Genomic DNA, 26290 nt, shown 5'->3' with positions numbered 1-26290 from the left:
GCACCCACATGTCTGTGCTGTGAACAGACCTCAGAGCTGTTGAACTCGAAAAAAAAAAAAATAAATAAATGGAAGGTGGGTGGTTTGTTGCTAGAATTCCAGACTGGATTGTGTTGGAAGGGACCCTAAAGATCATCTCGTTCCATCCTCTCACCTCCCACTATCCCAGGGTGCTCCAAGCCCTGTTCAACCTGGGGATGGGGCAGCCACAGCCACTCCCTCCCTTCATCCTTCCCTCACCCCATCTTTCCTTCCTTTCCCCCTCCCTCCCTTCACGACAGCATCACAAACCCTTCTCCCAGACAAGTCCTTCATCAACTCTGAGACGTTTTTATTACAGTTATGCTTTAGATTAAACAGGCCTTCAGTATATAAAAATAATGTATACAAATGAGCAGTTAATGGTTTACATTTCTGGCTTAAAGGCATTTATAAGTTACACATTCATTTCCCATCCCTCCCCGGACACGGAGCCGGCGCTGAAGCAGCTTAAATACAGCAGGAAGCAGCGGCTGCTGTGGCTGAAGCGAGGGAGGAGCGGGGTGAATGCACCAGCAGAGGTTTAACTACGGCATTGCGGGGCTATTGAGCAGCAGCGGGGCAGGGCAGGGAGGGAGAGCCGGGTCCGGGCCGGTACCGGGAGGTTCGTGCGGCTCCGGGGCCGCTTCTGCAGGCGGCAGCAGGGATTGGGGCTGCAGCATCTCCTGAGAGTCCCACCGAGAAAACGGGGAGCCCCACAAAGCTGACAGTCCCAATTCATCCCAAAGGATGATGGGGATGCAGGTGGATGGAGATGCCACCACCTCGCAGGGAAATTTGTCCCTGCTGCTGATTGTCGCAGCTCCGGAGCCTCCACAGCGCTGCTCGCCGCAGCCCTGGGGCCGCCCTGCGTGGGGGTGTTCCAATCCCCTCCGCCGCAGCGCGGAGAAATTCGAAGGAAGACTTTATAAAATGCTGTACAATAGCACCGCTGCCAGCCCCTGGCTCTGGGGGGTGCCCGGGCTGGGAACGCGGCTCTGGGGGGCTCTGCGGGCCGGGGAGGATGAGATGTGAGATGAGATGTGAGATGTGAGATGAGATGTGAGATGTGAGATGAGATGTGAGATGTGAGATGAGATGTGCGGGGAGCGCTGTGTCCCTGGCTGACACCCCCTCCCCTTCTTCAGGGTGGGACAAGGACACAGGGCCGGGGTAGGGATGGGACAGCCTCTCTTTTCCTTCCAGGACAAGCTGGAGCCCTTTTTGTGCTTCCCTGTAGCCAGGACGACCCGCCAGGCTGCGGAGAGGAGCTCAGGGACGCGGCCAAGCAAGCGCCGGGGGTGCTGTGCCCAGCAGAGCTGGCACATCAAGCGGCTGGAGCAGCTCGGAGCGGGCACTGTCCGTCCATCCCGCCGAGCCCCGGGCACAGGGACCGACACCCTGCGGTGCCATCCGTGTCGGGAGGACGGTGCTGGCCCGGTGCTGCCGCTGCAGGGACGGCGCCGGTCACAGCGCCATGTCCGGCGTCGCCTGCAGGCTCTGCCCCGCCGCCCGCTTCTTGGCGCTGCCGCGGGCCTTGTCCCCCCGCCGGTACGGGTTGTTCCGCAGATCTGCACCGGGAGAAGCACCAGGGATGGGTGAGCTTCACTGCCCGCCCGGCATGGCCGGGGAACCGCAGCCATCGCGTTAATGTGGGATGGGTTGGGTTGGAGGGACCCCCAAGCCCACCCAGTGCCATGGCAGGGACACCTTCCACTGCCCCAGGGTGCTCCAAGCCCTGTCCAACCTGGCTTTGGGCACCTTGTGCCAGGGTTCACCCTCACAGGAATTAAATTTTTTCCGAACCTTCAACCTAAAACTCTCCTTTGTTAATTTAAACCCCCTTTCCCTTGTCCTGTCTCTGCCCGGGATTTGTCCCTCTGGGTACAAGAACCGAACGCAGCCACGGGAGCAGCAGCTCCCAAAAATCAGCCCATGGGACCCCGAGCACCGGCCCTGCCCCGGGGCTGATCCCGGGTGTCAGCGTGGCACAAATCCCGCAGGAATCCCGGAGAATCCCGGTGGGGACGGGAGGGAAGCCCTGGAGCCCCCGCCCGCCCGCGCCGCCCCACGTTACCTACAGAGGACTCTCCTCGTTGAAGCTCACGTCGCAGAAGAGCCGGGACGAGCGTTTGCCCGTCCGGGCCGTGAAAGGAACAGTTTTGAGAGCTGAACAGAGCGACCCAGAGACAGCGAGGAGGAGGAGAGAGGAGGAAGAAGCAGAAGAGGAGGAAGAGCTATGAGACAGGGGAGCAGCTTTGCCATGTGGGATGTGAAGGTGCTTGCAGGTAGGTTTGGTCCCTGTGGTGGGGTTTGGTGACCCCCCAACTCCTGTGACAGCGCCTGCAGCCCCCAGCACTGGGTCTGTGATGTGGGAACACCTGGCTGCTCACCTGAACTCATCTCTCACCTGAAATTATATCCTCGATGGCCCCATCTTTGCCTTCGTAGATGAGCGGCTCCTTCACCATCTGCCGCTTCTTCAGCTCAGCTATCATGTCCATCTGCTGCCTCCTGGCCTTCTGGACAGGCAGCTGGGAGGGCACAGGGCCCTTGAGTGGTGTGATCACACCCCAGAGGAGGTGGGGCACCCTCCCCTTCACCTCCCACCCCAGGACCTGTTTAGTTCTGGGACCCCAGCAGGGCACGGACAGGGGGGCACCTTCACCTCGGGCTGCTGCTCGCTGCCAGGGGAGCCGGATTCTGCCTCCTTGGCTGCAGCCTCCTGCTTCTTCCACAGCTCAATGTCCTGCTCTGCTTTCTTGGGAGAGAGGCAGGGAGGGTGTGATGAGCCTGGGGAATCCAGGACTGCAACCCCTTTCCTTCTTCACCTCACAGCTCACCCCAAGCCAGCTCCAAAATCTCTGACCACCCCAAAGGCATTCCAACCTGTGATTGCTCCAAAGTGGAGTCAGGTGCCCCAAATCTCCTCCCAGCCCTCAGAAAGAGCGACCCCCACGTCCCCTCCTACCTTGTAGGCTTTGATGAAGCGCATGAACATGGGGAAGAAGGTGGTGGGGGGACTGGTCTTGGGGTTCTCCCCAAAATATTCCACAGCTGACTCATAGGCTTCCTGTGGGCAGAGACACCTGATCTGGGGGCTGGGCCCCATCTCAGCAGCTCCTTCCAGCCTCTCCCACCTCCAATGCTGCCTGTCCCACTGGAGCCACATCCCCAGCAGGGACAGAGGTGTGAGCAGAGGGTGTCCCCACGCAGGGACTGTCCCCACGTCCCCACCCCAGCACCCACCTTGGCGGTTTTGCTGTCAGCCTGCAGCTTCTCCATCACCTCGGAGTTGACCTTGAGGAAGTCCTTGAGCACGGGGCTGTCGTCCTGCCGCATGAACTCCCTGCGGGTCAGCTCCATGCCCTGCTGCAGGCTCCGCACGTCCTGCAGGACCCCGTCCAGGGACACTGCGGGATGGGAGCAGGGCTGGGTCAGGGCGGGCTCCGGGTGCCAGGGGCTGCCCCGACCCCCAGCCCGGTGCCCCTGGGCGCTACCTGTGCCCGCCTTGTCGAGGAAGTGCAGCTCGGTGTGGAAGCCGGTGAGCTCCGGGTACTTCTCCATGATCACCCGCACCAGGTAGTGCAGCAGCGTCTGCTTGCGGTCTGTGGACTTCATCTCGAGCAGCTGGGGCGGGGCAGAGTCAGCCCCGAGCCGCAGCCGCCGGCCCTGACCCCGCTCAGGGCTGCCTCTGGTGGCCCTGTGTCCGTGTGCTGGGTGTGTGTCCGTCCCTCCATCCCCCAGCCGGGTCTGCATCCCTCCACTCCCATGGCTGATCCCCATCTTCTCCATCCCCGTGGCTGCGTGTACGTCTGGTTCTTCATCCCTACGTTCCCATGTGTGACCTCCCTCCCTCTCTCCCTGCTGCTGGTTCTTCATCCCTTCATCCCTACATTCCCATGTGTGACCTTCCTCCTTCTATGCCCACGCTGGTCCCCATCTTCATCCCATCTTCCTCATCAAGCTCTTTGACTCCTTTAGATCCATATCAGGTCTCCATCCTTCCCACTCCATTCCTGTGTATCTCCATCCCTTTGCCCCCTCCATGCCCACAACCAAACCTCATGTCCCTCCATCCCTACTGCTGCTGCTTGCATCCTTCTATCCCCACAGCAGATTGCTGTGTCCCTTCATCTCTGCAGCTGCTCCCCTGTCGCCAGGGGTGTCCCTGGCAGTGGCAGTGCCCCCATCGCCCCACACCACGGCACCCACACCGTCCCTACCGCGTCGAGGCTCTGCAGTCGGAATCCATAGGCAGCCCCTCTCTTGCTGCTGTTCATGTAATTCCCGAAGGCCAGGACGATCTGTGGGGACACCAGAGCTTGGGGACAGGGGCCAGGAGGGGGCACAGTGCCCAGGGACACTCTGTGTGCACCTCGGGGCTGCCTCCCCCCGAGCCCTCACCTCGAGGATGTGCCGCAGTTTGCTGGAGGACTTGAGGGACATGGAGGCGGCGATGATGGCGTTGAGTTGCTGTGGGAGGGAAGGAGGGAAGTGTTGGGGAAGATGAAACAGGAAAGCCTTATAAATATGATTGTCTGGCAAAAGATTTTGAGAATATGGAAACTGTAAGTGAGATTGAAATTAAGCTTTGAGATCCCTCAGTTACTGAACAACTGGAAAACAATGGTGTGGCCAGCTGAAGGTGATCCCCTTTTGATGGAACAACACCCTCTGCTTGCAGACAGTCCCAAGGTCAGAGCAGACCCTACAGCTTGGCAGAAGGGGCACAAAGAGGAGTTTTTAGGGTTTAAAATGTAACACAGTATGGTAATGTAATGATTCTTATAGGCTGTATGGAAATGCTATAGGATTTGTATCTTGTACTGGATTGGTTAGTGAGAATCAGAATATTCAACACAGAAGATTTATGGTATTGGAATGGGAACTTTGCTGTCTTAGCTCTTAGCTCTTGTCTCTTAGTTCTTGCCTTTTATGTTCTTACCCCTTCCACTCTCTTATGCTTTTACTCTCTCACCCTCTCACCCTCTCTCCCCCTCTCTTCTCTCAGCCTGCTCTGAGCTGTGTTTGGCAGCTCCCAGCAGGGCCCTGCACCCAGGCCCTTTGCAATAAACCCCAAGTTCCAGCCCTGGCTGCAGAGATCTCTCATCTCCGTCCATCCTGACCCTCCTACCCCCGTCACTCCTTCAGGGCAGGGTGTGAGTGTGGCCACAGCCCCTGTCCCCAGCACACACCGGCATCAGCAGCTGGGCCGTGTCCCCGAAGCTGCCCAGGAAGATCATGACGTTCATGCGCTCGGCCAGCCGCGGGATCTTGCTGAAGCGCACCATGAACTGATCCTCGTCCGACAGCTCCTCCGGCGCCTGCTGCTCCCGCTCGAACTTCCCGATGAGGCTGCGCTCGTACTCGGTGGGCAGGAAGCGCAGCAGCAGCTCCAGGAAGTCGAGGCTCAGGGCTTGCTGATCGTACCTGCATGGAAGGGACACCCCTGGCACTGTCAGGCCCTGCTGCAGGTCCCGAAGCCCCCCTGTCACCCTGAGCTGGTTCCATTGTCCCTCTGTCCCCACAGCTGGCTCCTGCATCCCTCCATCTTTCTGTATCTGGAGCCTGCATCTCTCTGTCTCTCCATACGGATCCCTCCATCTCTCTGTCTTTGGTCCCCACATCCCTTCCCTTCATGGCTGGTTCCTGCATCCCTCCATCCCCACAGCTGCTCTCTGCATCTGTCTGTCCGTGCCTGGCCCCCACTGCCCTTTGTCTCAGCTCTCATCCCTGCATCCCTCCATCCCCACAGCTGGTGCCTGCATCCTTCCACCTCTCTGTATCTGATCCTTCCATCCTCTATCTCTCTGTATCTGATCCCTCCATCTCCCCATATCTGATCCCTCCACCTCTCCACATCTGATCCCTCCACCCTCCATCCCCCCATCTGTGATCCTTCTATCCTTCCATCTCCCTGTATCTGATCCCTCCATCCCTCCATCTCTCCAGACTGAATCCCTCCATCCCTCCATCTTTCCATATCTGATCCCTCCATCCTTCACATCTGATCCTTCCATCCCTCCATCTCTCTGTATCTGATCCCTCCACCCTCCATTTCCCCATCTCTGATCCTTCCATCTCCCCATGTCTGATCCCTCCACCTCTCCACATCTTATCCCTCCACCCTCCATCCCTCCATCTCTGATCCTTCTATCCTTCCATCTCTCCATCTCTGATCCCTCCATCTCTCCATCTCTCCATATCTCCATATCTGATCTTTCCATTCCTCTGTATCTCCGTCTGATCCTTCCATCCTTCCATCTCTGCAGACTGAATCCCTCCATCTCTCCATCTGTCCACATCTGATCCCTCCACCCTTCATCTCTGATCCTTCCATCCCTCCCTTTGTATCTGATCCCTCCACCTTCCATCTCTCTCTATCTGATCCTTCCATCCCTCCATCCCTCTGTATCCGATCCCTTCACCCTCCATCTCTCTCTGTGTCCTGTCCCTGCATCCCCACCCCAACCCCTCCATCCCACCCCACCCTCCACCACCCCAACCCCTTGTTCCTGCCCTTCTCCCCCGCTGCCCACCCCGTGGGGGTCACTCACGTCTCGATGGCCGTGCAGATGTCCTGGACGCTGCGGCCGCCCTTGCGCAGGGTGATGGCCAAGTTCTTGGCGCGGTTGGACTCCATCAGGGTCACCTTGCTGGGCGCCTTCTGCGTGGCCTTGGCCTTGAGGGCACTGATGTCCAGGGCAGGGCCCTGAGCCTTGGTCTTGAACTGCTCCTCAAAGTCACTCATGTCCAGCTCCTGCGGGGACACACGGCAGGGAGGTGGCACAGGACATCTGGGGTGAGGACGGGGCCAGAGGAGCAGGATAAGGGTGAGGAGTGAGGATCAAGATGGAGCAAGGGATGAGGATGGAACAAAGGGACAGGGAGGGGTGAGGAGGGGACCAGAGGATGGAGATGAGGAGGAAGAAACGGGCAGGATGTGAAGGTGCAGATGGAGCAAAGGGACAAGGACAGGGCGAGAGGAGAAGCCCGCCTGACCCATGTCCCTCTCCATGGTGCTAAGGACTTTCCTGACCTCCAGCTCCTCCTGCAGCCCCGGACACCGCGGGGGGGCACAAGGCAGGCTCAGCATGGCTGGGGGCACTGAATCCCCCCGTGCCCAGCCCCTTGTCCCCAGGCTCACCTGCAGCACTTTCTCATCGTTGAGCTCCGTGAACACGGTGCCGTCGATCTGGCTCGGCTTCAGCGCCACCCAGTTGAAGACGGGCATGCGGAACTTGGTCTGGATCGGCTTCTTCACCTTCACTGAGGGCCACAGGCGGGGAGGGGGGACACATCACACCCACCCCAGGGTACCCCAGACCCCTCCTGGGAGCATTTCCAGCATCCCCGGGTCACATCCCCCCATCCCTGGGTCACATCCCCCCATCTCTGGGTCACATCCCCCCATCCCTGGGTCACATCCCCCCATCCCTGGGTCACATCCCCCCATCCCCAGGAGCATCCCCATCATCCCTGGGTCACATCCCCCCATCCCTGGGTCACATCCCCATCATCCCTGGGTCACATCCCCATCATCCCTGGGTCACATCCCCACCATCCCTGGGTCACATCCCCCCATCCCTGGGTCACATCCCACCATCCCTGGGTCACATCCCCACCATCCCTGGGTCACATCCCCATCATCCCTGGGTCACATCCCCATCATCCCTGGGTCACATCCCACCATCTCTGGGTCACATCCCCCCATCCCCAGGAGCATCCCCATCATCCCTGGGTCACATCCCCCCATCCCCAGGAGCATCCCCATCATCCCTGGGTCACATCCCATCATCCCTGGGTCACATCCCATCATCCCTGGGTCACATCCCCATCATCCCTGGGTCACATCCCACCATCCCTGGGTCACATCCCCCCATCCCTGGGTCACATCCCCCCATCCCTGGGTCACATCCCCATCATCCCTGGGTCACATCCCACCATCCCTGGGTCACATCCCACCATCTCTGGGTCACATCCCACCATCTCTGGGTCACATCACCCCATCCCTGGGTCACATCCCCATCATCCCTGGGTCACATCCCCATCATCCCTGGGTCACATCCCACCATCTCTGGGTCACATCCCCATCATCCTCAGGTCACACTCACCTGAACCATTGGTGCTGGAGGGGGCTCCCGGCCCGGCTGGGGGTTCCCCGCTGAGGGGAGGGGGTGGCGGAGGGGGCGGCACGGGGCCCTCCGGTGCCCCCGGGAGCGGTGGGGGGGGCGGTGGCAGCGGGGCACCGGGCAGGGGGGGGGCTGGGGGGGGGTGTGGGGGTGCCCGCGGGCAGGGGGGGGGGGCGGGGGGGTGGGGGGGGGGATGGGATCAGCCCCCGGTAGGGGTGGGGGAGGCGGGGGGGGGTGGGGGCGGTGGGGCCGGAGCCGGAGCCGGAGCCGGAGCATCTGCAAGGGAAAGAGGAGGTGGGTGAGATGGTGACACCACCGCATTGCCCGGAGTCCCTGGGCACATCCCCACATCCTGGGCACCTCGCTCTCTGTGCCCAGAGTCGCTGCCACCCCTCCCCGGTGCCAGGTGTCCCCTCGGGAAGGGGACATCCCCTCGCAGCCGCGGTACCTGGGGTGGTGGCGGTGCTGTCCCCGGAAACCACGGGCGTTGCGGGGGTTTCTATGACAACGGGGACAATCTCGATGGCGACGTCTCCGTCGGGCCCACGCAGGATCTGCACCAGCCCCTTCTCCTCGAGCTCCGCCAGCCGCCGCTCCAGCGCCAGCCGGTAACACTCCTGCGGCTGCGGGCACGGCGGGCTGGGCGGCCGCGGCGGGCTCAGCTGCTCCTGCGCGGTGACAACGGGTGACGACCCCCGGCACGTCACCGGTGTCCCTTAGAGCCGCTCGGACCCCCAGCCTCCCCTCGGCTCACCCGCAGCGCCTCCAGCTCCCGCCGCGCCTGGCTCAGCTGCTTCTCCAGCTCCGCTATCTTGGCCATGGAGTCGTTCTCCGCATCCTGCAGCTTCTCTGTCAGCTGTGGGGGACGAGGCGCCGCCGCTCAGCTCAGCTCAGCCCTGTCCCCATCCCATCCCTCCCTCGGGGTTTGCGTCAGCGGCGCTGCCCACGCTCCCCCGGCCCACCTGGCTGACGTGCTCCTGCAGCTCCTCCATGTGCTCCAGCACCGCCGTCTTGGTCTCCGAGTCCTCCAGCATGGCCCCCACGTCGAACACGTTGTCCAGGTAGGCTTGGATCTGCACCTGCAGCTTGTCGCTCTCGGTGAGGCGCAGGGTCTGATGAGGGACGGCAAACCGGGGTCACCAGCGGTGACAGGGACACCCCCGGCCTGGGATCACCCCCTCCCACCTGTGGGATCACCCACTCCCACCCTCAGGATCGCCTTACTCCAAACCTTGGGATCACCCACCCTCAGGATCATGCACCCTCAGGATCACCCACTCCCACCCCTGGGATCACCCACCATCGGGAGCACCCACTCCCACCCCTGGGATCAACCAGTCTTGGGATCAGTCACCCTCAGGATCACCCACCCCTGGGATCACCCAACCCCACCCCTGGGATCACCCACTCCCACCCTTGGGATCGCCTTACTCCAACCCTTGGGATCACCCACCCTCGGGATCACACGCCCTCAGGATCACCCACTCCCACCCCTGGGATCACCCACCCTCGGGATGACCTACTCCCACCCTTGAGATGGTCCACTCCCACCACCAGGATCAACCACCTTCACCTCTGGGATCACCCATTCCCACCCCTGGGATCACCCACTTCCAACTCTGGGATCAACCAGTCTTGGGATCAGTCACCCTCAGGATCACCCACCGCTGGGATCACCCACTCCCACCATTAGGATCTCCCATTCCCACCCTTGGGATCACCCAATCCCACCTTTGGGATCATCCACCCTTGGCATCCCGCACTCCCACCCCTGAGATCACCCACCCCTGGGATCACCCAACCCCACCCTTGGGATCACCCACTCCCACTTTTAAGATCACTGACCCTTGGGATCACCCACTCTTACCCCCAGAATCACCCACTCCCACCTTTGGGATCACCCACCCTCGAGATCACCCACTCCTATCCTCAGGATCAGCCACCCTCAAGATCACCCACTTCCACCCTCGGGATCTCCCACCCTCAGGATCACCCACTCCCACCCTTGGGATCACTCACTCCCATCCTTGGGATCATCCACCTTTGGAATCACCCACCCCCAACCCTGGGATCACTCACTCCCACCCTTGGGATGACCCAACCACACCCTTGCGATCCCCCACCCTCAGGATCTCCCACTCCTATCCTTGGGATCACCCACCCTTGGGATCACCCATCCCCACCTTTGGGATCACCCACTCCCACCCCTGGGATCACCCACCATCGGGAGCACCCACTCCCACCCCTGGGATCAACCAGTCTTGGGATCAGTCACCCTCAGGATCACCCACCCCTGGGATCACCCACCCCCAACCCTGGGATCACCCACACCTGGGATCGCTCACTCCCACCCTTGGGATCACCCACTCCCATTCTCAGGATCATCCACCCTTGGGATCCTGCACTCTCACCCTTGGGATCCCCCACCCCTGGGATCACTCAACCCCACCCTCGGGATCACCCACTCCCGCCTTTGGGATCACCCACCTTGGGATCACCCACTCCCACCCTCGGGATCACCCCCCCTGGGATCTCCCACCTCCAGGTACTGGTCCAGCCCCAGGTGGGTGAACTCGTACTGCAGGAACACTCGGAAGTTCATGTTCTCCACCGAGTGCACCACGATGTTGATGAACTGCATGCAGGCCACCTGTGGGGACACGGCCAGCATGGGGCCAGGGTGGCTCCTGAGGATGCTGCCCCGGGGGATTGGTGGCCCTGGGGAGTGTATGGGGGTTTACACAGTCCTGGGGACATGATGGCCTGGGGACAGCACAGTGGCCTTGGGGACATGATGGCCTGGGGGACAGTTTGGTGGCTCAGCATGCCTTGAGGACATGATGACCTTGGGGACAGTTTGGTGGCTTAGAAGTCCTTGGGGACAGCAGAACAGCCCTTGGGACATGGCAGTCCTTGGGACATGCCACCCCCAGGACAGCAGGGTGGCACAGCTGACCCTGAGGACGTGGTGGCCTGGGGAGAATTTTGGTGGCCTGGGGACAGTTTTGGTCACTCAGCATCCCTGGACAGGGCCAGCGTGGTGGCTTAGACACTCCTGGGGATAATGCCCTGGGGACAGCACAGCAGCCTTGGGGACAGCATGCCCTGGTGACAGAAGAGCGTGGCCCCAGCAGCCACTCACCATGAAGTCAATGTTGGAGTCCTCATTTCTGAAATACTCCATCAGCTTCTCGAAGCGATTCTTCTCCCCGCAGACCTGGGGGGAGCAGGGGGCTGAGGGCAGGGGGGACATGGCCAGGGGACACCCAGGAGAGTGACAGGACAGGAGGTGTCTTGGTGACACCATGCCAACCCTGCCTGGTGCCGCTGGGGACACATGGTGGCATGGGGACATCAAACCCAGTGAGTGGAACATCCCCAAGTGAGCCAGAGGTTTGGGGGTGGTGCAGGGAAACTGAGGCACAAACCCAAATGGAGCACAGATGTTCATGTGGGGACCGGGTGTCCCTGCTGGGGACAGGACTGGCTGTCCCTGCTCACCTCCTTGAAGTTGTCAAAGGCAGCCAGGATGATGTCGTGTCCCCCTCGGACCAGGCAGACAGCGGCCAGCAGCTCCAGCACCAGAGCTTTGGTCCTGCAGAGACACACGGGGTGTGAGGGGGCTGGCACCGAGGGGACAGGGGGGCAAGGGACACCAGGGGACAGGGACAGAGGGACAAGGGACACAGGGGACAGGCCAGCCCCTACCTGGCACTCTTGTTGTTGAGGCTCAGGGTGATCTCGTTGACGCAGGCCGGGTGGTTCATCACCAGGCTGAAGCCAGACTGGGGAGGGCAAAGGAGCATCCATGGGCTCCTGTGTCCCCCTGGAGACCCTCAAGGTCCCCACCAGGCAGGAGAATGAGCGAGGACATCTCAGAGCCAGGGGAAGCAGAGCCGGTGCCAGCCCGGAGCTGCCCCCGGGGGCTCGGGGGATGCCGGGGAGCCCCGGGCGGGTCCCGGGGGATCCCGGGGGATGCCGAGGGATGCCGGGGGAGCTCCGGGCGGGTCCCGGGTGATGCCGGGGGATGCCGGGGGAGCTCCGGGCGGGTCCCCGCGGATGTCGCCCACTCCCACTCGCACCTGGTAGTTCATGATGGCGCGGAGGCACATGATGCACACATGGACATCGTCCTTCTGGCTGACGAGCCGCGAGTTGCGCAGCGTCTTCCTGCTGTGCGAGGGGTTCAGCCTGGCCGGGGAGAGCGCGGCTGAGCGGGGCCCGGGGCACAGCGGGCACAGCGCAAAGCGGGGACAGCGCAGGGGGTGGCAGCGGGGCTGGGGACACCCAGGGGACAAACCCGCGTGTCCGTGCCCATCTAAAACCCTGGGATCGGGGGGTGGTGTGATGTGGGGTGGGTTTCGGGGGTCCCCTCGTGCACACGGAGGCTCACCGGGGCGGGCCGGAGCTGCCGGGTGACCTGGGGGCACTGTCCCCATCGCTGCCCGGGGCACCGCAGGGGTGGACGTGGCGGAGGAGGAGGGTGTGCAGGTGCTGGTTCGAGAGGCAGCAGCTGGAGGCGCGTTAGAGCCTGCAGGACAGGAGGGAGAAACGGGGCTCCCGCGCCGCCCCGGGGCCACCCGCGCTCGGGGACAAGCGATGGGACATTGCCACGTCCCTCCTGACCTGTCCCTGCGGCCGGCAGGGACGCCCCGGCTCCTGCAGACCCCCGCGGTGCCCGTGGGGTGACCGCGGTGGGTGTCCCTGGGACCCCCCCCGCCCACCGGGGGCGGCCCTGTCCCCAATGCCCTGGTGACAGCAGCGGGGTGTCCCCGTCCCGCCGGTGCCCCGTCACCTACCGTCAGCGCGTCCCCGGCAGCGTGCAAGAGAAGAGCGGGGTTAGACGGGGCTGCGGGCACCGAGCGACAGCCACCAGGGGGGCACGGGGGACACGGGGGACACGGGCCCGTCCCTCCGCCCCGGGTCTAACCCAGGGGATGCCATTTGCTGCCCCAAAATCTCCAACACCCCCAATTTTGGTGTATTTCTGAGGTTCCAGAGCACCCCGGAGCAGTGCCGGGGTGGGGGACACGGTCCCAGGAGGGGACAACAGGGGGATGTGGCTCTGTCGCCACCCTCAAACCAGCAATGGGCGCCCATTTTTAGGGCCGGGCCTGCGTCTCTGTCCCTGCCAAGCCCCTGTCCAAGCGCGGGGGAGCAGCGAGGCGACAGCGGGGACACCACGGGGACAGCTGGGGACGGCACCACACGTTACCTTACAGTGAGGGGCCGCGGCTTGGAGGAGCCCTGCGTGGGGGACGAGGAGCTGCTCCTGTTCAGGTCCTCCAGGGACCTCTCCTTGCCCTTGTCAGAGCCAGGGCTGTTCTCTGAGCTCTCCATGTCGTACCTGGTGGGGACACGGGGACAACGTGAGATGTGGCACCTCAATATGGGTGGGTGTCCCTCAGGAGTGCATGGGGGTTAACACAGCCCTGGGGATGTGGTGGCCTGGGGACAGCACAGTGGCCTTGGGGACAGTTTGGTGGCTCAGTGGCCTTGGGACATGACAGCCTTGGGGGACAGCACAGTGGCCTTGGGGACATGATGGCCTTGGGGACACTTTGGTGGCTCAGCATGCCCTGGGGACAGTTTGGTGGCTCAGTGGCCTTGAGGACATGATGGCCTTGGGGACAGTTTGGTGGCACAGTGGCCCTGGGGACATGATGGCCCTGGGAACAGTTTGGTGGCTCAGCATGCCTTGAGGACATGATGGCCTTGGGGACAGTTTGGTGGCTCAGTGGCCTTTGGGACATGATGGCCTTGGGGACAGCACAGTGGCCTTGGGACATGATGGCCCGGGGGACAGTTTGGTGTTTCAGCATGCCTTGGGGACTTCATGGCCTTGGGGACAGTTTGGTGGCACCCCAATAGGGGCAGATGCTCCTCAGGGATTTGGGGATGCTCTGCTCAGCTCCAGCCGTGGAGCATCGCCCTGAGGACAAGGGAGGGCACCCCCAGGGACCCCCCAGCCCTGCTGAGCCCCAGGGGAGGCTGATGCCAGCCTTGGGGACAGGGGACCCGCTGGGGACGTACGCGACGGAGCACTGGGCGAAGGCGAGGTACTCCAGCAGCACGTCCAGCCCCTTGTTCTCCTCGTTGAGGAACTCCTGGACCCAGCTGGGGGGTGCAGAGGGGTCAGTGAGCTCTGCCAACCCCCACATCCTCCCTCCCCCTGCGCCCAGACACTCAGCAAAGGTGGAATAGAGGTCCCCAGCAAGGGTGGAACACGCTGGGGACATGAGGTGGCACCACGAGCTGGCATTTCTGTGAGTGCCACGGTGAACCTGATATAGGGGGGACACAGCCCAAGGGCTCTCCTGCCACCACTGCCACTGCTGTCACCACTACCACAACAGGACAGCCTGGCCCTGGGCACTGTGGGCACCCACCAGGGCTCAGGACAGCCAGGGTGGGGACAGGGGGACACCCTGGGGGTACCAGAGAGCCATAACGAGGTTCAGACCCCCAAGCACCCTCAGCTGCCTCAGCACCCTCAGCCTCCCATCAGAGACCACCTAAGGGTTCAGGATGAAGCCACAGCCCCACCATCCTGCTGTCACCCTCCAGGCACAGACAGCACACGTCCATCCCAGAGGTGGTGGCAGTGGCTGGGTGACAATGCCACCCCACCCTTACCCGATGTAGTTGGTCCTCAGGGAGATCTCCAGCTCCCGCAGCACCTGCGTGGACTCCTGCACCCTCCTCTTGAACTGTGGGACAGGGACAGCCATTGGCACCGTCCCTGTGCCCAGCCTGGCACGGGGACCAGGGTACAACGGGGACCCCTCACCTTCCTGCTGACCCCACCCGTGTCCAAGTAGCTCTTCAGCTTCTGGATGTAGGCAGACGGGGGGTTCTTCACCTGGAAACGCTCCTGAGAGCCCAAAGAGAGGCTGAAACTGGGCCACCCGTGTGGCAAGGGACGTGCCACTGTCCCCACAGCAGCCACGGTGTCCCTGTCCCCACCCCTGCTTAATGAGGTTAATGAGGGGCTGTGTCAGTAATGAGATGGATGTCAGGGCTTGGTACAGCCAGATTGGTGCCCAAACTGTGCCACAAGTGGCACCTGGGGACAGGGACAGCACTGGGGACACTCTGAGCTTGGAGCTCACCTGGTCACAGATCAGCTCCCACTTCTTCTCGTTGTCGTACTGGTTGAGCAGCTTCATCTTGTCCGGAGGCAGGTTCATGGAATTCTGTGGGTGAAGGGTGTCAGCGCTGGGGGTCACCCCAAAAACACCCCAGGGATGGAGCACCCCCTGCTCAGAGAGCACTGGGAGATGGGGAGACCCATGGGAGGAGGGGGATCCTGGTGGGACACGAAGACCCCCGTGAAAAGATGGAGACACTGGTGGGACATGAAGATTCCAGAAGATGGGGGCACTGGTGAGACACGAAAATTCCAGAAGATGAGGACAATGGTGGGACATGAAGATCCCAGAAGATGGGGACACTGGTGGGACAATGGAGACACGGTGGGACAATGGGGACAGTGATGGAACAATGGGACAGTGGTAGGATGATGGGATCATGGTGGGAAAATGAAAACAGCATTCTTAGGATGGGGACACTGGTGGGACAATGGGGACACTGGTGGGACAATGGGGACAGTGATGGAACAATGGTGGGACATGAAGATCCCAGTGAAAAGACAGAGACACTGGTGGTACATGAAGATTCTAGAAGATGGAGACACTGGTGGGACATGAAGATTCCAGAAGATGGGGACTTCTGGGACAACAGGGACACTGGTAGGACAATGGGGACACTGATGTAACGATGGGGACAGTGGTGAGAGGATGGGATCACGGTAGGAAAATGAAAGCAGCATTCTCAGGATGGGGACACTGGTGGGATGGTGGGGACAACCCTGGGAGGTTGGGAACACCGCATTTCCCAGGATGTGAGTATCCCATGGACCCATCAGTGATGTCCCCACCCGAGGGCCCCCAACGTGGGGGGCAGGAGGAAGACCTGGACACACCCACCCATGTCATGAGTGCCCCATGTGCCTCATCCAGCCCAGTCCCAGCAGTGCCACACGGGGTGAGGGACAGGAACACGACTGGTGACACAACTGAGGAACAGGAACACGACTGGTGACACAACTGAGGGACAGGAACACGACTGGTGACACAACTGAGGGACAGGGACACGACTGGTGACACAACTGAGGGACAGGGACACGACTGGTGACACAACTGAGGGCTCCAGGAGCCTGGGCGGTGCCTGGGGGTCACCCCTGAGTCCCCCTCACCACAGATGGTGACGAGCCCATCTGGGGACAGCAGCGTTTGCTGAGACACGATGACATCAGGCCTGGCTTGTCCCGACGTCCCTCCTTGTCCCCCCAGCCCCCACAGGACGTGACGCGGCTTCCGCTGCCGAAACCACCCCCGCCACCAGCGGGACACGGCCCTGCCCCTGCTCGGGGACACGTGGGGCACCTCCATGGGACACCAGCGTGGCCTGGGCCTGCTGCAGCTCGGCTCGGCTCACGGCGGGGTTATTTTGCTGAAAACCCCAGGTTTTGGTGGGTGGCAGGTGCACGATGGCACGCGGGGCAATGCACGGCCCCAAGCCACCCCTAAATCCCAGTCCTGGGGTTCCCTGAGGAGGAGGAGGAGGATGATGGGGATGTGGGGTGCATGCCATGCTGGAGCAACCACATCCTCACAGGAAGGCATCTCCCAGGGCTTTGGCTGCCCACAGAAGAGCAGGTCCAAGGGGAGAGGTCCCACTGTGGTGGGCAGGAACAGAAACCTCTCCACCAGCACCTCCTCCAGGGAGGACCTGTCGAGCTGCTTTTGCAAGAAGCCAAAAGCAGGAGCTGTGGCTGGGGAGGAGCTGGGTTGGGCTGGCACGAAGAGCTGGGCACGGGGACAATCAGGGTCTGAAATGGCCTCACTGTGAAGCTGCTGGGCTCTGGAAGGGGCAAGGTGACAGCAGCACCTGGCTGTCACCATTGCTGGTCCTGAGCTGCCATCCTTGGGATGGATGAGGGTCAGACCAAGGGACAGGGCTGTGCCAAGAGGGATCAAACACCCAGACACCCCCGTCACACCCGTGACACCTCTGTGGGGACACCCTTGGCACAGAGGGGATGGTGGCACCTGCCACAAGGACCATCCCATGTGGGACCTGGACCCAGCAGAGCCCTGGGTGTGACAGGACCCATCTCGAGGGTGTGGCAGGGCTGTCCCATGGAGGTGGCTCTGCCCCGAGCCCTGGTGCCTCCCTTGCGGGCAGGATGTGGCACAGGTCGGGTACAAAGTGGGTGGGGGCTCCTCCCGGGTGGGCTCGTGGTGCTGGGAGGAAGCGGCTCCGCTGAGGAGCCTCAGCCGGCAGCGCAAAAAAAAACCCCAAAAAAACCGGTTCTCATTTCCTGCCGTGAGGGGGGGAGGTGGGGCGGGGTGGGGGATGTGGGGCACAGTGGGGGATGTGGGGCAGTGGGGGATGTGGGGCATGTGTGGGGCACAGTGGGGGATGTGGGGCAGGGTGGGGGATGTGGGGCAGGGTGGGGGATGTGTGGGGCACAGTGGGGGATGTGGGGCACAGTGGGGGATGTGTGGGGCACAGTGGGGGATGTGGGGCACAGTGGGGGATGTGGGGCACAGTGGGGGATGTGTGGGACACAGTGGGGGATGTGGGGCAGTGGGAGGTGTGGGGCACAGTGGGGGATGTGGGGCACAGTGGGGGATGTGGGGCACAGTGGGGGATGTGTGGGGCACAGTGGGGGATGTGGGGCAGTGGGGGATGTGGGGCACAGTGGGGGATGTGGGGCACAGTGGGGGATGTGGGGCAGTGGGAGGTGTGGCTGGGTGAATGATATGGGGCTGGTTGGATAATGTGGGGCAGGGCAGCAGCCAACCACCCCACATGTGTCAGGAAGGACCTGATCCTCCTCCTCCTCTTCCTCCTTTGGGGACAAGGATGAAGGAGCACCTTGTCCCCATCACCCTCATCCCACCCAGGGCTCCCAGCAGCCCCACAGCCCAGCCCGTCACTGAGTGGGTGCCACCAATGTCCCCAACACCCCAAAGTGCCCCCGAGCCTGCAGGGCCACCCCAGCCATGCCCACAGCAGGCTGAGCCCGGCTGGCACCCAGCACCAACAGGGCCAGGGGAGGTGAAGCAGCCCCAACACCATTTTCTGCTACAAACTGCCTCTTGCTGTGGTGGCTGGCAGGGCTGCAGCTATTTTGGGTGCCAGACACCTCGTTCTGTGCCACACGTGAGCGGGCAGCGCACCGAGGCTGGCACGGAATGTTCTGGCACCCCCAGGGAAGGGTTTGTGCTGTAAAACCCTGGCAGAGCCGTTTCTGGGGCACTGGATGTGTGAGCACAGAGAGGGATGGGCAGCCTGGGCAGCACGGGGGGTGGGACAGGATCCCAGCAGCACCAGGGACAAAGCACTGCCACAGGGAGGGGACAGGGCAGGGGACAGCCCCAGGTGGTGGCTGAGGGGCAGGAAGGACCAACTTCTGCAGGTGTGTGGGTCACAGATGGGCTGTGCCACTCCTGGCATGCTCCAACCCCCCTGGACACAGCACCTCTGAGGGTTTGGGACATGGCCACTCCTGAAGTGCCAGCTGTCCCATGGTGTCCCCTGCAGTGCCACTGGAGTCATTCTCCCGCCTCTTCCCGGGGCTCAGAGCAGGACCAGGCCCACTCAGGACACGGCCAGGACCAGCCCAACCCATCAGGGATCCACCAGACCCAAACCCACCCAGTGTGGGCAGGAGGAGACAGACGGACAGACAGACAGACAGAGTGTCCCCAGGATGGCTGGGAGGATGGTGGCAGCTGGGCTGGGCTGGGCTGGGATGGGCTGGGCTGGGATGGGATGGGATGGGATGGGATGGGATGGGATGGGATGGGATGGGCTGGGATGGGATGGGATGGGATGGGATGGGCTGCCACTGACTCCTGTGGCTCCAGCTCTATTTTAAGAGCAAGCAGAAGCTGCTGTAGCTCAAAGCAGGGAGAGGAGCCTGATCCCACCAGTGTCCCCTCATCCCTGCTGGGGTCCTGCCTGCCCACCCTGCACTGGGATGTTCTCCGGGATCCAGCAGCACGGGAGGGCTCCAGCAGCACAGGGCATTCTCCAGGCCCTGGTCCAGCAGCTGGTGGCAAAATGTCCCACCCAGGACACTGCTGGGGACATCCTGGGGCAGCCCCACATCCCCCAGCCAGCCTTGGCCACCGTGCTGGAGATGGATCCAGCAGGAAGATCAGGACCAGCTCTGTTTCCTGCTGGAGCTGAGGCTGACACTGTAGCCAGGACTTGCTGCTGACCTGTCCTGCTGCTGGGGCCAACAGCACATCTGCAAACATCTGCAAACATCTGCAGTGGTGACGCTGGCCTTGCACTGCCCCAGCTCCAGGGAGAAGAGGCAGCAAAGCCTCAACCAGGCAAAGCTCCCAGCTGGAGCAGCCCCTGTCCCAGCCTGACACTGCTTGATTTTGACTCCACCACAACTCACAACTCCATTTATATATTCCCAATTAATGCCCCTTGACCTGCAAAAGGGGGGAAATCCTTCAAGCAGGAGTATCTGGGCATCCCTATCCCAGCAGCAAAGCTGCTCCATCCCAAAATTCCACCTGGTCACATCCCAAACTGCCTGGCACAGGACAACCCTCCCATGGCTCTGCCAAGGCAGCATCTGCCACAGTGCCCCAGCTGGGAGGGAGCCAATTTTTGAGAATGAAATTTTGGGAAACTTAAATTCCCATTTCTTGGCACTGAATGGGTGTATCCCCTTCCTGGCAGCAATCTGGATCCCCATGGCTCCTCCCTGGCTTTTTCTGCACCACCAGCTGTCCCAGTTTGGGATGTCCAGCCCAAAACTGGTTCTCTCATGGCATCGCTGCAGCCATGGCAACATTGAGTTCTGGATTGTGTCCCACCAGGAGATTCCCAGCTCATCACCACCTGCTCCACCAGCGAGCTCAGGGGTAGGAAAGTTGAAGGCAGAGTTGGGGAATGTGTTTGTGGTGGGTGAGGGCAGAGGGGACCCCCTGTCCCCACCCCCCCGGAGCCACGAGAATGGGGAAGGGACTGTGAAAGGAGGAAGCAGAATTGGGACAGCCACTTTCACAAGCCCTCGCTTCCCCTCAGGCCACATCCAGCCCCTTGGGTGCCCCTTCCCCTGGAAAAGGCCTTTCCCTCGGGATGAGGGCACAGAAAGTGCTGCTGAGAGCCTGGAGCAGCGCTTTCCCCTTTTCTGACCATTCTTTGGTTCAGAATTTGCAACCTGCAGGGCCCAGCCCGGCTGAAAGCGGCGCTTCCTGGGGCCTCACAGCGGAAACACCGCGGGGCTCTTCCTGCCCCGGAGCCATCAGAGGCACCGCCGCCACACCCTGTCCCCCGGGAGTGCCGCGGGGTCCCTCATCTTCATCACCTTCCTCACCTTCACCTTCATCACCTTCCTCACCTTCATCACCTTCATCACCTTCACCCCCTGCGGCTGCGGGGATCACTCACCCCAAAAAATCCCATAAACTCCACAAGATAAAAAAGCTCCCAAGGAATTCGCGCTCGGGGTTGGGATGGGGACACCCAGCCCAGCAGATCCCGGCCGGTCCCACCGAGCGCGTCCCGGCATTGAGGGAGCTGCGCCCGGAGCGGGATGGGCACGAACGGCTCCATCACCTGCCAGGGGCTCGGGGGGTTAAAGCAGAGATTTCTGTTCCTCGGGGGTTAAAGCAGCGATTCCTTTTCCTCGGGGTGTTTTTGGGGAGGGCACGGGCAGGGTTTGCAGCGGGTGGCGCGGTGGAGGGACCCGGCGCGAAGGTCACGGCCGGCCCGCCCCGCTCAAGGACGGAGCAGCGAGCGGGAGCTGCTCTCCCGCAGAACCGAGCGGCTCCCGGGGCTGCCAGCCCTCCATCCATCCATCCATCCATCCATCCATCCATCCATCCATCCATCCATCCATCCATCCATCCATCCATCCATCCATCCATCGCCAGCTGCCCACCGGCCGGGGCTTCCCCTGCTCCGTGAGGAGGAAGAGGAGGAAGAGGAGGAAGAGGAGGAGGTGAGCGAAGCATCGCCATCCGCAGCACCGGCGCGCTCCGGCCCTGCCGCCCATCCCGCCATGGCGGAGCCTGCCCGGGATCCGGGACTCGGGGTCACCCCGGGAATCTGGGGGTCGGATCCCCCCCTCAAGGTGAGAGCGAGGAGGGGAGGGAGCGCTGGGGTCATCCCGGGCCAGGGCTGAGCGTCCCCGGCAGAACGAGGTGACAGCGGGGCAGGCATCATCATTATTAATAAGAACATCAATTAAATAATAAACCGAATAACTAACAGAACTACGCAATAGTCACAATCCGACGATGATAACGCTAATGATGGTGACACCGGTAGGGATGCCGATACCGGAGGGACCCCCACCCCGTCCCCCCGTTTCGTGGCACCCCCCTGTCCTGCCCGGCGCCGTCCCCGCTCACCAGGACGCGGCCGAATCGCTCCTCCAGCTCGGCGTTGCCGGGCATGGGCTGCCGGGGGGGCGGCGGCGCGGCGGCGGCGGGGGCGGCCCCGGGCTGCGGGCGGTGGTCGCGGGGCTCCCGCGGGGCCGCGCCCCCCTCCAGCCCCCCGGCCGCGTTGCCCATGGCGGGGCGGCCCCGGTTCCCAGCCCAGCTCCGTCCTCGCCCGTCCCCGGCGCCGCTCGCCGGCGTTTGCAACTTCTGCGGGCGTTATCGCGCTATAAACGCTCAGCCCGCCCCCGGCCCCCGCCCCGGCCGCGGCCAGAGGCGGCCCCGGCACCTGCGAGGCTGCGGGGAGGGAGCGGAGCGCTGCTGCCCCGGCCAGGCTCACTGCAGCCCTTTTGCTTTATTTATTTTATTTTATTTTATTTTATTTTATTTTATTTTATTTTAATTTTTTTATTTCCTATTTTACTTTATGTTATTTAATTTATTATATTTATTTTATTTATTTTATTTTATTTTATATCCTTTTTAACTTTATTTACTTTATTTAATTTGTTTTATTTTATTTTATTTTATTTTATTTTATTTTATTTTATTTTATTTTATTTTATTTTATTTTAATTTAATTTTTTACTTTATTTTTTTACCTTATTTTATTTTTACTTTTTTATTTTATTTACTTTATTTTATTTTACCTTATTTTAATTTATTTTATTTTACCTTATTTTAATTTATTTTATTTTACCTTATTTTATTTTATTTATTTTATTTATTTTATTTTATTTTATTTTTATTTTTTTATTTCCTATTTTACTTTATGTTATTTTATTTATTCTATTTATTTTATTTATTTTATTTTATTTTATTTCCTTTTTTACTTTATTTACTTTATTTAATTTATTTTGTTATATTTTATTTTATTTTATTTTATTTTATTTTATTTTATTTTAATTTTTTACTTTATTTTTTTTACCTTATTTTATTTTATTTATTTTATTTATTTTATTTTATTTTATTTTATTTTATTTTATTTTATTTTATTTTATTTTATTTTATTTTAATTTTTTTATTTCCTATTTTACTTCATTTTATTTTATTTATTCTATTTATTTTATTTATTTTATTTTATTTTATTTTATTTTATTTTATTTTATTTCCTTTTTTACTTTATTTAATTTATTTTGTTACATTTTATTTTATTTTAATTTTTTACTTTATTTTTTTACCTTATTTTATTTTTATTATTTTATTTTATTTTATTTACTTTATTTTATTTTACCTTATTTTATTTTATTTTATTTTACCTTATTTTATTTTATTTATTTATTTTATTTTATTTTATTTTTTATTATTTTTACTTTATTTTATTTTACTTTATTTTATTTTTATCTTACGTTATTTTATTTTATTATCATTTATTTACTTTATTTTATTTTTTTACCTTATTTTAAACTTACTTTTCTATTATATTAAATGAAGTTTAGTTTTAAATGTCATGTTTTGTCATAAATGTCAAATTTAATATTAAATGTCATTAAAGATCATATAAATAATAATTTATATTATATTAAATTAAATTTGTTTTACTTTTTAATTTTCATTTTTATTTTCTTTCTTTTTTACTTTATTTTAGGCTTACTTTTAAAATTATATTAAATATCATTTATCATTAAATGTAATTAATATTAATTTATATTATGTTAAGTAAAATTTATGTTATATTTTTATTTTATTTTTTAAATTTTTATTTATTGTTATTTAATTTTATTTATTTTTTCAAAATATTGTTCTTAAGTTTTTTCTTTTATTATTTTACTTTTTTAATTTTTATTCCTGCTTTCCCTTTATTTTGTCCTCATTTATTTAATTTAATTCTATTCCTTATTTTAAATTCACTTTCATTCTATTTATCTATTCAATTTTTATGTTCTATCAGTGCATTCTTTCATTACATTTTCTTTAACTACTTTATTTCCATCTTATTTCATTCTATTAGTTATTTTGTTTTAAAATTTCCATTTATTTCTTTTTTTATTTAGGCTTTTTGTTTGACTTTCCTTCTATCTTACAGTAACTTATTACTGTTTTATACCATTTATTTTTACTTCATTTTAGATTTTTCTTATATATAATAATACATTTTAATTTGTAATTAAATAACAATAAATTTAGTGTGTCCTGGGATGGGGATGTGGCACCTCCTGGAATCCTTCTGGGGGCACTGCCAGGGCAGCGGGGCATGGCAGAGACCAGATCTGCTGAGACCCGGTGAGGTTCAGGGACAGACACTGAGATTTGGTGAGATTTGATGACATTCACCAAAATTTGTTGAGATTTAGTGAGGTTGACCAAAATTTGGAGGTACTTGGAGAGACTTGATGAGATTCACCAAAATTTGGTGAGATTTCATAAGATTTTTATGAGATTCACCAAAATCTGGTGAGATTTAGCAAGACTTGGTGAGATTCACCAAGATTTGGAGGTATTTGGTGAGATTAACCAAAATTTGGAGAGACTTGGTGCGATTTACCAAAATTTGGAGAGATTTGGTGAGACTTGATGAGATTCACCAAAATTTCGAAATATTTGGTGAGATTTGTTAGGAGATTCACAAAAATTTGGTGAGATTCAGTGAGATTTGGCAAGACTTTGTTAGATTTGGTACAATTTGGTGAGATTTGGTGAGATTTTATGAGATTCACCAAAATTTAGGGAGCTTTGGCAAGATTTTGTGAGATTAACCAATATTTCATAAGATTCGGTAAGATTTCATGAGATTCACCAAAATTTGGAAATATTTGGTAAGACTTCTGAGGAGATTCACCAAAATTTGAGGAGATTCACCAAAATTTGGTGAGATTCATCAAAATGTGGTGATATTTGGTGAGATTTCATGAGATTTGATGAGATTCACCAAAATTTGGAGAGACTTGGTGCGATTTACCAAAATTTGGAGAGATTTGGTGAGACTTGATGAGATTCACCAAGATTTGGGGAGATTCACCTAAATTTCATTATATTTACCAAAATCTGGTGATATTTGGTGAGATTCACCAAAATTCGGTGAGATTTGGCAAGATTCGGTGAGATTCACCAAATTTTTTTTTTTATTTGGCAAGACTTGGTGAAATTCACCAATATTTCATAAGATTTTATGAGATTCACCAAAAATTTGAAAGATTTGGTAAGACTTTTGAGGAGATTCACCAAAATTTGGTGTCATTTGGTGAGATTCACCACAATTTGGTGAGACTTGGTGAGATTCACAGAAATTTGGTGAGATTCAGCAAGATTTGGTGAGATTTGGTGAGACTCGGCAAGATTTTGTTAGATTTGGTACAATTTGGTGAGATTTGATGACATTGGCCAAAATTTGTTGAGATTTGGTGAGAGTCACCATAATTTGAAGAGATTTGGTGAGACTTGACGCGATGCGCCAAAATTTGGAGAGATTTGGTGAGATATGATGAGATTCGGTGACATTCACCAAAATTTGGTGAGATTTGATGACATTCATTAAAATTTTGTGAGGTTTGGTGAGATCCACCAGGACTGGCTGAGACTGGGTGGGATTCCCCGAGTTTTGGTGAAATTTGTTGAACCCCAAGATTTGAGGAGAGCCATGCCAAGGGACTGGGACGGATCCAGAGGGGATCCCAACAGCCCTGGGGGATCCCAACCCCTGCCCAGCCCCGGCGCTGCCACATCCTCACCACAGGCCCTGCCAGGTGTCCCCAGGTGTCCCCACAGCGCCACCAGGACCAGGTGAACGCGCCCAGCCTGTTCTGCCAACCCCAAATTCCAGGCAGGGGACACACCAGGACAGCAGGCACCCATCCCATCATCCCTGGGGATTTGGGAGCTTGGAGAGGACTCAGCAGCACCAGAATTGGGGTCACCCATGTTCGGGGTCGTTCTGACGTCCCAAAGCTGAATTTTGCAGCCAGTTAAATATTTCAGCTTCTCGTTAAATGTTTTACATTAATTTCCTGATCCAGGTTTTTAAGGGAAGGCATTGCAGCGCTCTGTGGGCACAGGGACATCCTGGTGTGGTCCCAGAGGTGTGTCCAGGGTGAATATTGTCCCCTGGACCATGGGTGGCACCAGGGCTTCCATCCCACACCGGGGACAGGCTCTGCTGTGGGGATTCCAAGCTCTGGGAGCTCCAGGATTGTGGAATTATGGAATGGTTTGGTTTAGTTTGGGCCTGAAACAGCACCCAGTGCCACCCCTGCCATGGGCAGGGACATTTTCCACCAGGCCAGGCTGCTCCAAGCCCTGTCCTTGGACACTTCCAGGATGTTCTGGCCATGAAACCCCAGAGCTGTGGGGTTTATTACTGTTTTATACAATTTATTTTTATTTCATTGTAGATTTTAGATTTAATTTTAGAATTCTAGATCCAGGCAGCACCTCCCTGCCCTCAGCTGGAAAAAGCCCCGAGGATCTGGAGCTCTGGAGCCCCAGCAGGACCAAACCAGACCAACAGTTCCATCTCCTGGCCGCAGGGAGGGCTGCGAGGGGCAGGGCTGGCAGAGCCTCCTGTGACACGTCCTGGGCAGGGCTGGGTGTTCTGTGAGGGGTTTGGGTCCTGCTGGTCCCCACCGAGACGGGAACAGGGAGCCAGGAGGGAACTTGGGCTGCTGGAGGTCTTTGGTGCATCAGTGGCAGCAGGAGATGAGCTGGGGGAGCATCCTGCCC

At 57.3% G+C, this 26290-nt stretch overlaps 1 protein-coding gene across 1 annotated transcript; it reads right to left on the bottom strand.

Moving 5' to 3' along the window:
* Positions 1-310: 310 nt before the first annotated feature.
* On the bottom strand, positions 311-21819 carry FMNL1 (formin like 1). Its single transcript, XM_059489457.1, is given in 26 exon segments — positions 311-1589; positions 2429-2552; positions 2687-2779; positions 2990-3091; positions 3268-3431; positions 3519-3648; positions 4245-4325; positions 4426-4494; positions 5217-5451; positions 6579-6781; positions 7169-7290; positions 8136-8429; positions 8602-8821; positions 8908-9009; positions 9116-9265; positions 10693-10803; positions 11296-11370; positions 11655-11748; positions 11862-11938; positions 12236-12344; positions 13369-13500; positions 14187-14270; positions 14790-14863; positions 14944-15027; positions 15266-15349; positions 21608-21819. Coding segments are annotated over 26 exon segments (3279 nt in total). The 5' UTR covers positions 21770-21819; the 3' UTR covers positions 311-1485.
* Positions 21820-26290: the final 4471 nt, after the last annotated feature.

This window comes from Ammospiza nelsoni, chromosome 26 (genome assembly GCF_027579445.1).
Source record: "Ammospiza nelsoni isolate bAmmNel1 chromosome 26, bAmmNel1.pri, whole genome shotgun sequence".
Classification (NCBI taxonomy): domain Eukaryota; kingdom Metazoa; phylum Chordata; class Aves; order Passeriformes; family Passerellidae; genus Ammospiza; species Ammospiza nelsoni.
This window is presented reverse-complemented; position numbering and strand designations above follow the sequence as displayed.